Below are 15,446 nucleotides of genomic sequence, written 5' to 3' on the forward strand. Positions count from 1 at the left end.
ACCGCCGCACCGGGCAGGCCGCTCGCAGGACCTAATGACATAATGGACATCAGTGTGTTCGGTAGACCAGAAAGTGCGGCACCTCTAGGGCCATCCTGGCAGGAATAAAGGCTCAGCACACTTCAAAAGCGGGATAGCATTGTCCCTTGTGGACCAAAAGCTTGGGAGACCTGTCGCTTGTGACTGCCCCATCACAGGGGGCCAGGTGGCTTTAACCAGATGACTGGTGGTCTTGGCCTTCAAGGTCCTAGGGCTCAGACAGAGCATTGCTGGTTGCCCAATTTTCACAAGCTGTGTGGGGTCACTCCCCACCCACCCCCCAATTCAGCTCCCTCCACAGCACCCATCCTGGGGCTGGGAGGATGCTTAGCAGCCCCTCATCCTGGCATGAGGCCGAGGACTGGGCCCATCCTCTTGGTGCCAGATCCCTGGTGTCTGCACTTGTGTTGAAGGTTTGAGGAGCGTTAGTACAGGGAGAGAGCTGAGGTCCTCATGACTTGACTTGGAATTCACTGGTTAGTATTTGTGATGAATTGTCACCTTCGTCCCTTCTAATGCTTTAGTCAAAAACTGTTTATTATATTTTACTTATTTGTTTACTAATATACCACCCTCAAACCCATAGCAAAGGCTAACAGTGTTAGCAGGTTTATGAAATAGAAATGGAAAGCCAGAACCAGGGAAGGGAAGACAGATCAGATACTGGAAATTAAGGAACAGTTTCTTTATCGTTTTAAAGCAGTGAACAAAGTGTGTAACCTTCTGTTACAAAAGCAATGAATGCTTACTTAGAACACTTTGTAAAATACAGAAAACATCAACAATAAAATAAAATAATCTGGAGGCCTAAATTACCCTGGTGTTTACTTTAGAGTATGTAATTCCATATTTATTATTTTAAAGCTTCACTTAATAATTTTTTGGTACCATGTTTTAAAGATTGAATAATATCCCATTGTGTGGATATACCTCAATTCATTGAATCAGTTTTCTATTGTTGATAATTTACATTATTACCTTTTCCCTGCTTTAAAACAGTGTTTGCAGTAAACCTAGGCTCTTAAACGTTGCCAATTGTTTTTTTAAGGTAAATTCCTAGAAGCAGGATCCCCGGGTCACAGCACGTCCATGATGTTTCATGCACAGGTGAGGACACAGGCTCTGGAGTGAGACCACTTAGGATCAGGACCCTCTGCCATCTGCCAGCTGAATGGCCCTGGAGGATCTGGCGGGACCGTGGATTCCTCCCTAGCGAATGTGGATACTGTTTATGGAAAATAACCTCCTTTGCTGAGTTGCTTGCTATGAGATGCATATGGCTTAATACATGGTAAGCCCTTAGATCATGGCCGGGTCCACACTGAGCGCAAAGCTATTGGCTATTATCATTACTGTTGTTATAATTGCCAACTTGTCCTCCTGAAAGGCTGTCCCAATTTAACTCCCACAAGCATTGTATGAGAGCTTTAATTTCCACACACCTTTGTCAACACTGGGTATTATCATTCCTTATTATTTCAGTGTTTGCCAATCTGATAGGCAAACTTATTGCTTTAACTTTACTTCTTTGATTACTAGTGATAAATATTTTTTGATGTATCTATTGGCAGGTATTTATTCATTAGTGAATTTCCTGTTCATGATTTTTTCCCCTGTTTTGGTGAGATACAAGACTTCTTATGGATTTCTTTAGTATATGAAGGTCCTTAATTTTGTTTCTATTTGTGGACAGAGAAATTGTATTTTTCCTTGTTGCTCTTGCAACACTGAAAAGCATACCGTGAGATGTTGCCTATGTTTTTCCACTTTTTAATTTTTATAATTTTTTACCTTTACCTTTAGAATTTAAAGAAAATTAATTTGTAATTTTAATAGTTCATTTCCCCACTTAAAAATTATTTATCAATTAATTATTATAGACTGAATTATATATTCTTGGTTGGTTTCTTGGCTGTCTCCTCTGTTCCATTAATTTCTGTCTTTTTCTATACTTGTATTTTAAATTTTTTATTGCTTTATAAAATACTTTAATAACTGTTGGTACAAGCCCACTTCCACTAATTTTTTGAGAAATATCTTCTAGGGTATTATCATCTGATTATTTGCATAGAAAAACTGAAATAATTTTTTCACTTCTATGAAGAATACTGATTTTGATTAGAATTTCATTCATTTTATAAATTAATTTGGGGAGAATTGATTTATGCTTTTGCACTTTTGTACTTAGAAACATGAAAATTATTTCTTATTAATAAATTTTAAAGTAAAATTTTAGTTTTAGAATAGTTTTAAATTTATAGAAAACTTGCAAAATAGTACAGCGTTCCTGTGTATCTTGCACCCAGCTCTTCCTGTTGTTAACACATGAGTAGTATATTTGTCACAAGTAGTGAATCGATATTGATCTATGCTATTATGAGCTAACATCTGTACCTTATTTGGACTTAATTTGTTTTTCCCCATTGTCTTTTTTCTGTCCCAGCATCCTGCCCAGGGTGCCACATTAATTGCCGTGTCTCCTTAGGCTTCTCGAGACTGTGACAGTTTCTCAGACTTCGCCTGTTTTGTTGAACTCGACCATGTTGAGGAGCGCTGGTCAGGCATTTGATAGTTTGTCTGATTTTCCTCACCTTTATTTTCACAAACTGTGAAAACAGATGAGAATTGACTTTTTTTTAGGTCATGGAAGCTAGGACAAGAAAGAAACCAAGGGAGATGTCTTTCTTTTTTAAAGAAATGTCTATTTAGGGGACCCTACAGAAGAGACGGTTTACATGGAACACCGGTTCCTCACCAAGAGTGTGGCACCAGACAGAACTAGGTTCTCATGGCCCCTTTCTGTAAGACCTGCATTAAATCCCCGGTCAGCACATGAAGCTTTTGTCCAAGGAAGGTCACTTTTTGAGCAGTTAGGTGATGCACTTGACTATTGAGTCTTACACGTGCCTGCCTTGTCCCCCAGCTGGAACCTAGAGTAGAAGAGCGGTTAGGTAGCAGCTTCCTCAGACGGCCAGTGCTTAGGAATAAAGTCCAACTGCCTGGGCTTCAAATGCCAGCTCTGCCTCCTCACCGGTGCTCTCCTTCCACATCTCCGAGCCGTGGAGTCTTCATCTCAGATGGAGAAGATGAGAGCCCCTGCTTAGAGAGCTGTGGTGTGGACCAGACGAGATGACACACCGGAAGTGACAGTGTTGGCCATGGTCATCATTGTTATCCTCTTGGCTGAGCCTTCTCATGGGTGCTGGGCCTCTAAGGTTAGAAGACACGCTCTCAGAGACACACTTGAAGAACTGGTGAGTGTAATTGCACAGGATTTGGAAGGCAGATGAGTAGGACGCAGGCTTGATAATCTATTATGAAAATTGAGAAGTCAAACCAGTGCTTAAACCTACAGGAAAGGCTGTCTGCCTCTGTATGGAGCCAGGCTTTGGGGCCACCTGCTGAGTTTTCTCTAAGAAGCAGCTTAGGCTCTGCTCTAACCCTTACTAAGATCCTTCGCTGAATCCTCAGTCTTCTATTTCACGGTACAAGCAGAATTATTTTGTCCCCAAAACAAAAAGTTAGCTTACAGAAATCCCTTAGAAAGGCTTCCCAGGACATGAGATGACTGGTTTCTCCCAGGACCCCTGTTTTGAATTAGGTGCAAAATGGTCTTCCATCACCACCCCATTGCCAACCCCTTACAAGACGATGTATAAGTCTGCTTTATGGAATTATTGAGTCAACTGGGTCTTGGAGAAAATTTGCCAAAGATGGCCCTTTTTAGAAAGGGTCAATTCAGAATTAGTGTCTGGTAGTAATTAGATTCTAGGACCTAGTCCTTTGAGGCCTTACCTGAATCACCATGGAGAACTACAGCACCCATCTTCCAATTCTCTGTGTCCTGAAGGCATGAATTCATTACATCCATAAACGTTAATACATTGTTAGTGTAATTATGACGGGGATGCTAAAACATTGCCATATTTACTAACACTTGTAAATAGCCTACACCTAAAATATCAGTTATATTGAGACGTGAACCAACATAAAGGACTAAGCACTTACCTTAAACTTCTTGAGTGCCTCAGCTCATGACTGGTTTTGCCCAGTAGAGACTGAATCATATCGGTGTTTTGGGGTTTATGTCTGGGCTTGGAGTCACTGTATTGAGCCTTTGACGTTCAGAACTTTATGAGTTGGATAGAAGCTTTGTGGTCACATATTTCAGTACCTCCATCTTATAAACCAGGACACTGAGAACACAAGTGACTTCCACATTGGTTGTAAGTCCCAGGAATTAGAGGTCAAGCTGAAGTTAGGGTATTAAGTCCAATTATTTTTTAAGTCACACAGCTCAACTCTCCCTACTTCTGTGAGTTCACTTCCCCACCCACCTAGGCAGAGTTGCTCGCTCTCTTCTGTGGCCACCTTTTTAAGCTAGACATTTTTCTAACATGTTATTTCTTGCATCATATTGCAATTTTTTTCCTGTTTCTGTTTGCCTCTTCTAGCTGACTCTGAGCCCCTTAGGGCAGTGACTTTGTCTTATTTTTTTCTGAATTCCCAGGGCTCAATACCAGCCCCAGAGGCTCCCATTAGATGCATATAGAATGAATGAGCAGGTGATTGGACAGGCCATGCCAGTTTCATCAGTAATCTTTGCATTCATATTTAGCTGCCAAGCATTCTTTATACTCAGATTTGCCACTAGTCTGCAGTGTGGAGCTGGAGACTCAGGCCTGCCTTTCTCTCTTGAGACCTTGTTTCTGGGTGTTCTGGCTGAATTCCCCCATTATTTCATCTGTGTAGGGGTGATTTTTCACTCCAGAGTCCTTCCTGACTCCTGCCTAGAGCCAGTGGATGTCAGAGGTAGAAGGGACCTGAAAGGGTAATCAAGTCCAATCCTATCCTTTCAAAGACAAGGGGGCTGAGTGGGCTTCATGTCCCCCATTCTTGTGCCTACCTGGGAGCTGGAACCCAGGTAGAAGGCAGGTGGGACTGACAATTTCAGAGAAAGCTGAAACAGAGTGATCCTTTTATACTGTTTGAGGCCATGGGTGGGATAGTCACTGAGACTCACCCACTTTTGGCTTTAGCAACATCTGGGGCTAATGGGCACCAATATGGATTTGTCAGCTGGACAGTTTAGTAGAAGCGATGATAATTATCAGCTAGTCTTCCTTCTTGCTGCCTCACATCCGGCCCCTCCTCACAGCCTGTCAGAAAACACCTTGCACAACTGTCCTCTTTTTTCCAATGCACTTGGGGCAACTCTTTGCATGAGTCAGCTCCACTGACTCAAGTGGATATGGCCTCAGGAGTGTCACCTGGGGTCTGGAGAGCTGGGGATAGGGGTGGGGAACTGAAGCGTGGTGGCTCTGATGAGGCTTTACCAGGGACGTGTGAACACGAGACAGGCCCACATTCCTGGAAGTCTGGCATCGTCCCCAGTTCTTGACCCCAGCCCCACCTCTGACACCAAAATTCTTGCATTAAAATTGGGTCAAGGTAAATTTAGGTGATGGTGTTGGCGGTAGGAATATTGAGCTGCAATGCTATAAGAATTGGGAGGGTCAGAATCAATGTTTTAGCCCCAGCTGGGTTAGACCTCAGCCAAGTGTTCAACATATGGGTGGAAAAACACTTGCCTTATTTTGGACAGATCTCTATAAAGGTGAATGAGAAGTTTCTCAGGGTTTCGTGTTTTGTTTGCATTTTTTTATACCATATCTTCTTAAAGACTACAGTTTGGAGGGAATGAAAATGAAGGTGCGTGAGATGGACGTTCTCCAACTCCATAGGAACATTAGCATGTTGGGGTCTCCTGAGACTAGGGGCTTTTCCCTGCGCCTCAAGCAGGGAGTGGCCTTAGGGCCAGGACCGCGTCTCCTCCTCTGCTGTGGAGGCCCCAGAGGGCCGGGTCTCCCTGAGGTCAGCTGTGCCCCACCTTCAAGCCGGGGGTCCTGATGGTAAGGGCTGGCTCATCGATGAGCCCTCCAACACCAGATGAAACCTATGGCCACTCAGGCTTTAGACTAAGGACCCTGTAATGGACGAAAATGGTAGAGGTGCATTACCAAAGGGCACAACCGTCACTCCCGCGGCCTCCGTGCCCACCACGAACTGTGGGTCAGGCTCAGGCAGTAAAGGGCAAGGGAGCAGGCACGGGCCCAGCACCCAGGGCCATCTGCACGGCTCTGGGGGAGAGCCAGCGGGGTGTGTGTGTGTCTGTGTGTGTGTGTTTAGTATGCATGAGCATGTGTGTTTTGTATGTGTGTATGTGTGCACACATGTGGCATGTGTACTGGAGGGCATGCGCTGAGCTTATTCATCACCTGAATGTGGCGCAGGGGGTGCAGGGGAGGAATCTGCACACCTCGTACATGTGCCAGCTCTAGGGTGAAGAGGAGGTGCCCTTGTTCCAGGAGGACAGAGTGGGGCACAGAGGCGGGTTGGGCGGGTGAACTCCGCAGTACAGCCCCAAGTGGAATCTGACCGTGGCCTGAAGCACGGTAACCATTTGGGCCTGAGTCAGCGTCTGTGGTGTTAAAGGCTCAGGCGGGGCTGGCCTTGTGCCTGGGACACAGTTCACGCGAGTTCCAGGTCCACCCATGGAAGCCCTATAAATGGGAGCCCAGCCTTCAGTGCTGGCTTCTCCCCTGGTGCTGGGAAGCGGCTGCTCAGCCAGGCTCCTGCCCACACCTCACTCCTGCGGCTGTCCTTCATTAAGGCCTCTTAGGTCCCAGGGTGGCTCTGGCTTGGGATTTTCTTTCTTTTATTTTTTTGCTAACCCTCACCCGAGGATATTTTTTCCATTGATTTTTAGGGAGAGTGGAAGGGAGGGAATGAAGGAGGGGAAAGAGAGAGAGAAACATTGATGTGAAGATGTGAGAGAGATACATCAATTGGTTGCCTCCTGCGCATGCCCGGACTGCGCCTGGGGATGGAACCTGCAACCCAAGTATGTGCTCTTGACCAAGAATAGAGCCTATGACCTTTAACCACTGAGCCACACCTGCCAGGACTGCTTTGGGATTTTCTTTGAACAGCAAATCAGTCCAATCGAATCCAGTGACCCCCTATTTAATGCCACTATATGCCAGGCCCCATGCAGACCTTGGGGCGAGGGGCAAGAATGACAGTCCTTGTTCTCTGCGGGCTCGCAACCCTGTGGGGGAGACTGCCATGCTGACAACACATTGCATCCATGGGGTCACCTCCAACGAATGGCATGTGTGTGAATAGATGCCATGGGGACACAACAGGGTGAGCAGACCTCAGGCTACCAGCAGAAGCAGGTCTGCTGGGAGGGCCCCACAGAGGGTGTGATGCTCAGGCCAACACTTGAAGGGGCTCTCCTGGCAGACAAGTGAGGAAAAGACCTTTCCCAGCACGGGGAAGAACATATGCAAAGTCCAATATATTCTGAGAACTTCCAGTAGTTTGGCAGAGTTAGAGCTGTCAGTCACTGCTTATCGGGCGAGCCTTCCTACCTTCTCTCAACGCCTGCCCCTGCCTGTGACTTTGGGCCTCAACTTAGGCTTCCTTTAGGAAGTAGAAGCCTTCAGCTGGGAACTCCCTTGTCTCCCAACCATCAAGTCAACCAGCCCGTCTGCCTTCTTGCTTGTATTCCTCCTCGCTCCTGTTACGTGGAGCAGGTGCCCTCCCCTCCTAAAGGCCTGTCCCTGCACCTGGCCCTTCCACACATACTTATTGCTTGCTGTGTACCAGCTACTGCTCTGATGGATACAGTCATGGACAAGATGAACAAATTCATGCCCTCCTAGAGCTCGTCGTCTAGTGGGAAAAGCCAGACAGTAAACATGAGAACAGAAGTATTATTTCAGATAAGTACATGGAAAAGAGAATAGTGTTGATAATGGTGGTGATGATGGGTGATGGTGGTGATGGTGATGGTGATGGTGATGATGATGATGACATGTGTGTGTATGTGTGTAGCTTGGGAGGCCATGGAAGACTTCTCTGAAGAATTAGCGTGTGAGCTGAGATCTAAATAGTGAGGCAGCCAGATCTATTTTTTAAGCACTCCAGTCCTCAGTTGTTTTCTCCCTCCCTCTCTACCCTCAATCTTCTCTTTACTGGATCATTTCTTAGTGTTGCTTTTCCTAAAGAGAAAACAAAAAACAAAAGTTTCCTAGACTTCTAGTTCCCCTCCAGCTATCACTGCATTTCTCTGTTCATGTTCACAGCCAAGCATCTTGAAAGATCAGTCCACACAGACTGACCTTGCCTTGGCACCTCCCTTCTGTTCCTCAGTCCCCTAACCCCCATTCTATTCTGGCCTCTATGCCATCTCGCAGACGCTTTCGTCAAGGGCACCAGCGATCTTTGTTGTGTGTTGACTCACCGATTCTCCTTGCTTTCTTGGACTCCTCTCTTCTCTGGTCTCTCCACACCCTGCCCTTGTTTACTGGATGCTCCATCAGCTGGCCACAGGCTCCTCCTCCACTGTGCAGCCTTGAGATCCTGCCGTGTCCCCGCTCAGAGGGGCAGCTTATCTTCTTTCTGGGTGACCTCTGCCACTCCCGTGTCTTTAAATACCTTCTGTGTGTGGATTACTCTCAAGTTTATATTTCTGGCCCCAATTTCTCTGAGCTGTGGAGTTATATATCCAAATATCTCCTAGTCTTTACCTATCTGTAAATGTTACACCATTCACAAACCTGAAGGTATTTCTGCATTTTTTTTTTACTCTCCTTTACTCCACATATTGAATTCACCTGTTAATTTTTCCTACAGAACACTCTCAAACTCATCCTCTTCTGTCTCCACTGCTGTCATCTTTACCCATGACTACAGCAACACATCCTTTCTTGTTTGATCTATAGTCCATCCTTTATCCACTTTGCACATGGGATCATCTTTTAAAACCTTGAATCAAATCAAATGTCTCTTCTCTGCTTAGAATCTTTCAGGGTCTTCCCATTGCTCTTTCAATAAAACCTTAATATTTTATACATGTTGTTTGAGGTCTGGTGGGGATACATGATCAGGGAAGTGCATGTTTGTTCATATATACAAGCATATACAAGTGTGTGTACATTTTCACCATGGCCTGATGTCCCCACGCCAAGATAACCTTAATATTAGGTGTCCAGGACATACCCAGTTAGGGTCTGGCATACCCAATAGCGAGGATAGAGCCTCACCTGTAATTGGTGTTCAGAAATATTTGTTGAATGATACATTAATGAAGGAAGTTTATTCGACATCTGACTGAGCTCTTCCGAATGGAAGAGATGATACATGTTGGCATCAGCTTTGGAGGTATTACAGAGAACATCTACTTTAAGTATAATACATACTCTGGAGCCAGATGCCTGATTTGAAGCTTGACTTTCTCAATTATCTGCGAGACCCTGAGGAAATTACTTAACTTCTTTGAGCCTTAGTTTCTTGTCTATAAAACAGTGATAATAAGATGACCTACTTCTTTGGATTATTGCTATTTTTATTAACTATTATTACCTCTCCCCTACCTGATGCAGGGATGACTCTGCAGCATTCCTGGCAGGTAGTTTTGCAATTCTTGTGATAGAAAATGCTGCTCCTGAAATCTTGAGCTACATCTAACAAAATTCCAAGCTATTTATTGTAGGATTGGCCTCCTTCATTAGCAATGAACTATGTTAATAGTAACTCTGTGCTAACATAATGAAAGGATGATTCTAGGACCCAATTCCAATGTGTGTGTGTAGGGGGGAGCTCTCCCATACTTACAACAAGCAATTCTCAGACAGCAGCTCGGTGTCCTAACAGCTCAACTCAATTCTGACACTGTCTACCTGGAGATAGTGATACCATTGTAATTAGCTAGTTATTAATAACTAGCTAAGGAGCTAAGGGGGAAAGCCAGACATTATAGGCATATTGTTTGGGCAACTTCACCAGGAAGTTGTAACTTTGCACTCCTCGGGGAACCCGTGGACTATTCCCTGCAAAACACTGGGGGAAGGGATATAACAAAGGGAAGATAGATACATGCCCAGGAAAGGTGGAGTGACATGGGGAAGGTAAGCCAGACCCATTGGCCAGAATGGGTGTGTCACTGCAAGTGCATGAAAATTTGGGAATGCATAATTTCCTAAACAAAGGAGTTCTCTTTGTTGTTGCTCTTGTGCTCTTGGCTCACTCTTGGCTTCCTCGCATTCACCTGTGTTTCCTCTATAGCCATGTGGACCTGTAGACCCCACATGCAATTGACTGATGGACTGCATGGGGAAACACAAATTAAGCTGGCCTGATGCTGGACTGGACTGTGCACACCGGGAAAGGAAATTCTGGACGTTGGCTCTGATTTTAGCCCTGAAAAGGCAAAATGGGGCTTCTTCCTTGGCGGGACTAAGGGAAATGAAACCTTGGAAACTCAGGGTTGTAATTCCACAAAAATAAAGCTTTCTACAATATTGCATCCTCCTGTGTGAGTCTCAGAAAATTCTTTTTGTCAAGATATTGCAAGTCTTTCAGTCACAGTTCACATGACAAAGTACCTGGAGGCCTCATCCTTCTGTTCACATCATTTGGCTGGACTAAGAGCTGGCTAGTGTTCACCTTCAGATGCAGTGTCTGGACTCCAGAGTTCTTTTGTGTGCTGACGTCTCTGTGCTCACACTTGCCCCAATTCCCACATGGCTGGCTCCTTCCCATCATTAATGTTCCTCCTCATCTGTCGCCTGCTTGGATAGATTTTTCCAGACTACCTGACAAGAGCACCCCTTCTAGCCAGACACTCTCTCATCACCCTGTTCTATTTTCTACATGTTCTCATTTATGCGTTTGCTTAGTTGCATTCGTCTGTCTCCCCTGTATTTGTAAGCTCTGGAAGGCATGCACTCTGTGTATTTAGTTCACCACTCTCTCTCCAGTGCTTGAAACAGTGGCTGGAACGTGCAAGGCTCTCAGTAAGTTTTTAAAAGGGAAGAAGGGAAGTGGTGGAGTCTAAATTTGAATCCTGGCAGTCCGATTTCTGAACCTGTGTCCTGAACCACCATTCATTCTCTGTGACCCCGCCCCCCACCCAACCCCAATACATTATTTAACTCTGTCTTGCACATTTAGCTTTCCTGTCACTCTCTGTGCCAGCACCTAGCACTGGCTGGGCCCCAGTGAGTGTGGCCATGATCTGACTCAGGCCAGGCTGGGCGTGACCCACAGAAGGCCCGGTGTCTCTGTGGCCAGTAGATGGTGCTGTTGGGAAGAGCAAAGGGATCGCTAGGGCTTTTAAAGGAGGGCAGGCTGGTTTTGAGACTGGTGATAGGTTGCCAGGTGTGACTGCACATGGAACAGATAAACCCCTCTAGCCCAGGAGAGAAAGGAGGTCCAGAAGGCAAAGACACAAGGAACAAAGGGGAGAAAGGTGTGCTAATCCCCAACTGAGGAGGTTGGATTTGGAAGACATGAGGAATTCCTGCAACGTGCCACTCAGAGCTAAAGTGTGTGGGCCTAAATAACATATTAAAACTCTCAAATTTGAGGAGCTACTTCCCATGACTCCCCTGTCCTCCTTTCCTTTAGCCTCAAGCTGTGGTCTAAACTCTGCTGGACCCCAAGAGTTTGGGCCCCCATATGGCCTCCAGGGAATGTTCTAGAGGTCAGAGAAATTTCCTCTGTCTCCTGACATGAAGGTCAGGTCTTCTGAATTTCCCTGGCCCATTAGGCTCCACTGCCCCTGGGTCCCAATCCTGCCCAATCCAGGAGAGTTAGATGAGTGAGCTGAATCTCCGTGCTAGAGGAGCTGGAAGGGAGCTTAGAGCTCACACTGGTTTTTGCCCCCTGGTTGTGTACCTCCAGTTCATGGGAACATGACACGTCCAAAGGCAGCTCCTGTCTCATCATAAGAAAACAAATCTCATCATAAGAAAGTTCCTAAACTGAACCCAAATTCATAACTTCTGTCCATTGAAATACTTGAGAACAGCTACTCTGCTACCTTGGGTATTTTCTTCTCTGGACTAAATAGATTTCAACAGTTTCTAATATGAAAGTCTTCAGGCCCCAGCTCTATCACAGACTCCCTCCCATGAGGTCTCTAGAGCCCTGAACTGCGCCTTGTGCATAGCGGGTTCTGCACAAACATCTACTGAATGAACAGGTGACTTCAGCACCCTCCTCTGAACTCCTGTCGCTTTGCATCTCTTCCTCTTAGCCCGTGGCGTTCAGAGGCCCACTCTTGTCACATGTGAACTGTCAAAACTGAAACAAATCAACTTAGAGAAAAGTTAAAAGTTTACTGGACATACAAAAGAACAGTTCACAAAACTGGAAGACTTTAAGCTGAGAGTGGCAGGAAGCTCAGAAAGTGAGGGTGACAGCCTGGCTAATGAAGCGCAGCAAGAAGCACACTGACCGCTAATGTGACGGCTGCTAGCGGCCCGCATTCCTTTGGGGAGCGCTGCTACATCAGCTTACTCATTTGTAGCTGATTGACTAGGAAGCGATGGGGTCATGCTGAACCCAGGAAAGCTAATTTCACTATGGTCAGAGCCAACATGTTGGGGAAATCAGGATAGCTTTAACTTTTGGTTATGTGGCTATGGCACATATTCAAATTCTGGCCTCCGTTTTTGTTTTTTTCTTTAACAACGGTCAACTAGAACTTCTAACTTCTGGTATTCTTTTTGGCAATGCCCTCCCCCCTCTTTCTGAAAGTTTTCAGCACAGATGCACACAGCTGAGGGGCAGGAGGTCTGGCTGCTGTGTGCTTGATCCTAGCTGTCCCCACGGCCCCCTGTGTCATTAGGGCCCTGGCCCCAGCAGCTGCAGTGCAGGCAGGGACCGGGTCAGAGCAGTGTGAGCACAGGGAAGGTGCAGCGGTTCCCAGGACGGAGCCTGAAGAAGGCTGCTGGCTCCTTGGTGTCTGTTCCCTTATCTGTAATCAGCAGGTTTGTCTCCTTTCTGTCTGCTGAGGCCTCCCCTCCGACTGTGGGCTGCTCTTTCTCTGATACGGCTGAACGCCTCTGCTCGCCAGCAGGGGGGTAAGAGAGCTGTGATTCAGGCCCCTGGAGATGGTCCTGGACTTCAGACACGCAGGAGGTTTCGGAGAGGTTTGGCGTGGCCTGTGGGAGGAAGCTCTCGACCTCTGCACAGGGACGCTGCCTGCCTGGTTCACCGCTATCTCGCTCTCTCTGCAGCACCAAGCACAGCGCCTGGCACTTGGTAGGTGACCAGTGACCACTTGTGAGGGGTGAATGAAGAGAAGAAGGCAGCTTCTGGAAATCTTTCGTCTGTGCCACGGGCACCTCCTCGTGCAAGTCAGAGCTCTGTGCTGGAGTCCAGAGGGACCCTGGTTAGAATCCTGACTTCACCACTTAGTGCCTGGGTGAGGCCGGAGCAGCGCCTGGACAAGGGGGCAGCACAGCAACCGCCTGTGGCTGCGTCAGGATTCCCTCGGGGTGCGCGGAGCTCAGGCCTGGCGCTGGCCACCTGCAGGCTCAGCGAGTGCCTGAGGGCTCCTTGTCCGCACTTGAGATCTTCCATCCCCTGGTTCTCTGTCTCTTGCTTTAGAAAATCTCTAAGATTGAGAGACTGGGACACTCCCAGTGCTGGATGGCCCACAGGTGAGGCAAACAGCCCTCCACCAGGGCGCATCCATATGGGCTGTGTAGGAAGGGGGACCTGGGGGACGAACGGAAGCCCCTTTACCCCTCAGGAGCTGGGCTCTTGGCATAATCCTCTGAGCCCAGGGCACAGCTGAAGGAGCCACTATTGCTTCTTTCCTGTAAGTCTCGCTCCTCAGCCCTTTCCCGCAACCCCAGAGCCCCCAGCCCCGTGATTCCTCTGCAGCGGAGGGGCCAGGCTGCCTGGCTTTCCTAAAATCCAGTCAGATGGCCTGGGGGACAATTTTGGGCCCCCATTCTACGTTCATCTCAGCAGCACTACGTTTATTCCTTACTTCTCACAGGAACGCTGTTTGGAGATGTTGCGGGTTGACTGGGGACCCCTTCTTCTGTGCCATTTCCCTCCAACCATTTTGGCTTTTTCCTCTGGAAAGTAAGGACCAGAAAAAAAAAAAAAATGTGTTGTATTGGAAGGGCCCCTGCACCTGAGCTTTGGTGCGTGGGCAGGTCCGGGGCCCCGCTGGGTTTTCTCGGGGGTGGTGTGTGCCTAAGTGAGCCTGTGAAGGTTGGGGGGGGTCCAGGTGCCCCGTAAGGAGGCCTCTTTCAGCACTGCTGGGAGGTCTGTTTTTTATTCCTACTCCAGGTTCTCCAAAGAAGAGGAGAGAGGAAGAAGGGAAGGAGGAGGTATCACAGGAAAGCAGGTTTTGTGTGGTGGTGGGGAGCAGGGAGCAGAGAGCACGCGAGTCAGATACCAGCTTAGGATCAGCTTTATTCTGTATTTTACCTTCACCAGGGAGAAGAAGGCAAAGCAGCTGGAGAGCACACCAGCCTGCATCACACGGACACACATCAATCAGTAGAGAAGGTACATGGTGGGAATTAAGGGCCCAAAGCAGACCCGCCATGAAGACAAATATTAACCCGGACCCCAAACATCTCATCTCGTCTTTCCTTATTGGCTGTTTGAATTCAATCACTTAAATACATTTGTTTCATTTTAAGAAAATACAACCAACATTCCAACATCCAATTATTTGCTGTCCTTTTTTAGAATGCAGAGAAAAAATTGCCCAATTTTTTATTCTGAAATACCACCAACCTCTTCGCCATACCCTGGATGGTGGTAATCAACCACAAAGTCCTTCAAATTCAATTTGTTTTGAGGCTCCAGTGAGAGGCTGACACTCTGAAGAATGAATGCAGGCATCCTTGGCTGTGGCACACTCAGGGCTGGGTGAAGTTTTGCCCCGACGGAGCTGAAGTAGGCTTCTGTGGTCTCCCCTGACAAGCACACGATTCTTATAGTTGAGCCCTTCCACTAAACTGCTGAAAAAATACTTATTCACAGAGGTTGATGAAATATAGAAAGAACTGTCTTTAGAGACACAGACCAAGTCCTGGAATACTGAAAAAGCCAGGAGACAAGGACAGGTGCACGCAGAGGTACCCACAGGAGAAGGTCACCGTAGCATAGGCTGGGGTTGGGTCTTCATCTGTTGGCCATTTTCTTGACCCTAGATGGCGTCATGAAAGCAGCTACTTTCCCTTGCCGGGGAGTAAGCACTTCTCCTGGACTTTCTGTGGGCAAACCTCCACACATTTTGTCTGAGATAGCTCTTGGCATGGCTCCACACACTGAGGTGGGCATTGGTCTTGGCATGGAGGTGGGCATGGATCTTTGCATTGCTGTGGGCAGTTTCCTAGGTTTAACTCCTGGCACGGAGGAAGACACACCTCCTGAGCTTGCACTGAGCACTTCTCTTGGCAGGGGTCCTGGCAGAGGGGGAGGCACACCTCCTCAGCCTTTGCCTGGCACTGCTCTTGAGTCTTCTCAAGACATGGAGGAGGCACACATGGCTGTTTGCACTGCTGCTCATTAAAGGACAT

At 47.0% G+C, this 15,446-nt stretch overlaps 1 protein-coding gene across 1 annotated transcript; it reads right to left on the reverse strand.

The window, feature by feature from the left end:
- Positions 1-15,095: 15,095 nt before the first annotated feature.
- Positions 15,096-15,446, reverse strand: PRR9 (proline rich 9). The gene has a single exon (XM_016220139.1). The coding sequence runs from the start codon at positions 15,444-15,446 to the stop codon at positions 15,096-15,098; it is 351 nt and encodes a 116-aa protein (XP_016075625.1).

This window comes from Miniopterus natalensis, chromosome 19 (genome assembly GCF_054644295.1).
Source record: "Miniopterus natalensis isolate mMinNat1 chromosome 19, mMinNat1.hap1, whole genome shotgun sequence".
NCBI classification, from domain to species: Eukaryota; Metazoa; Chordata; class Mammalia; order Chiroptera; family Miniopteridae; genus Miniopterus; species Miniopterus natalensis.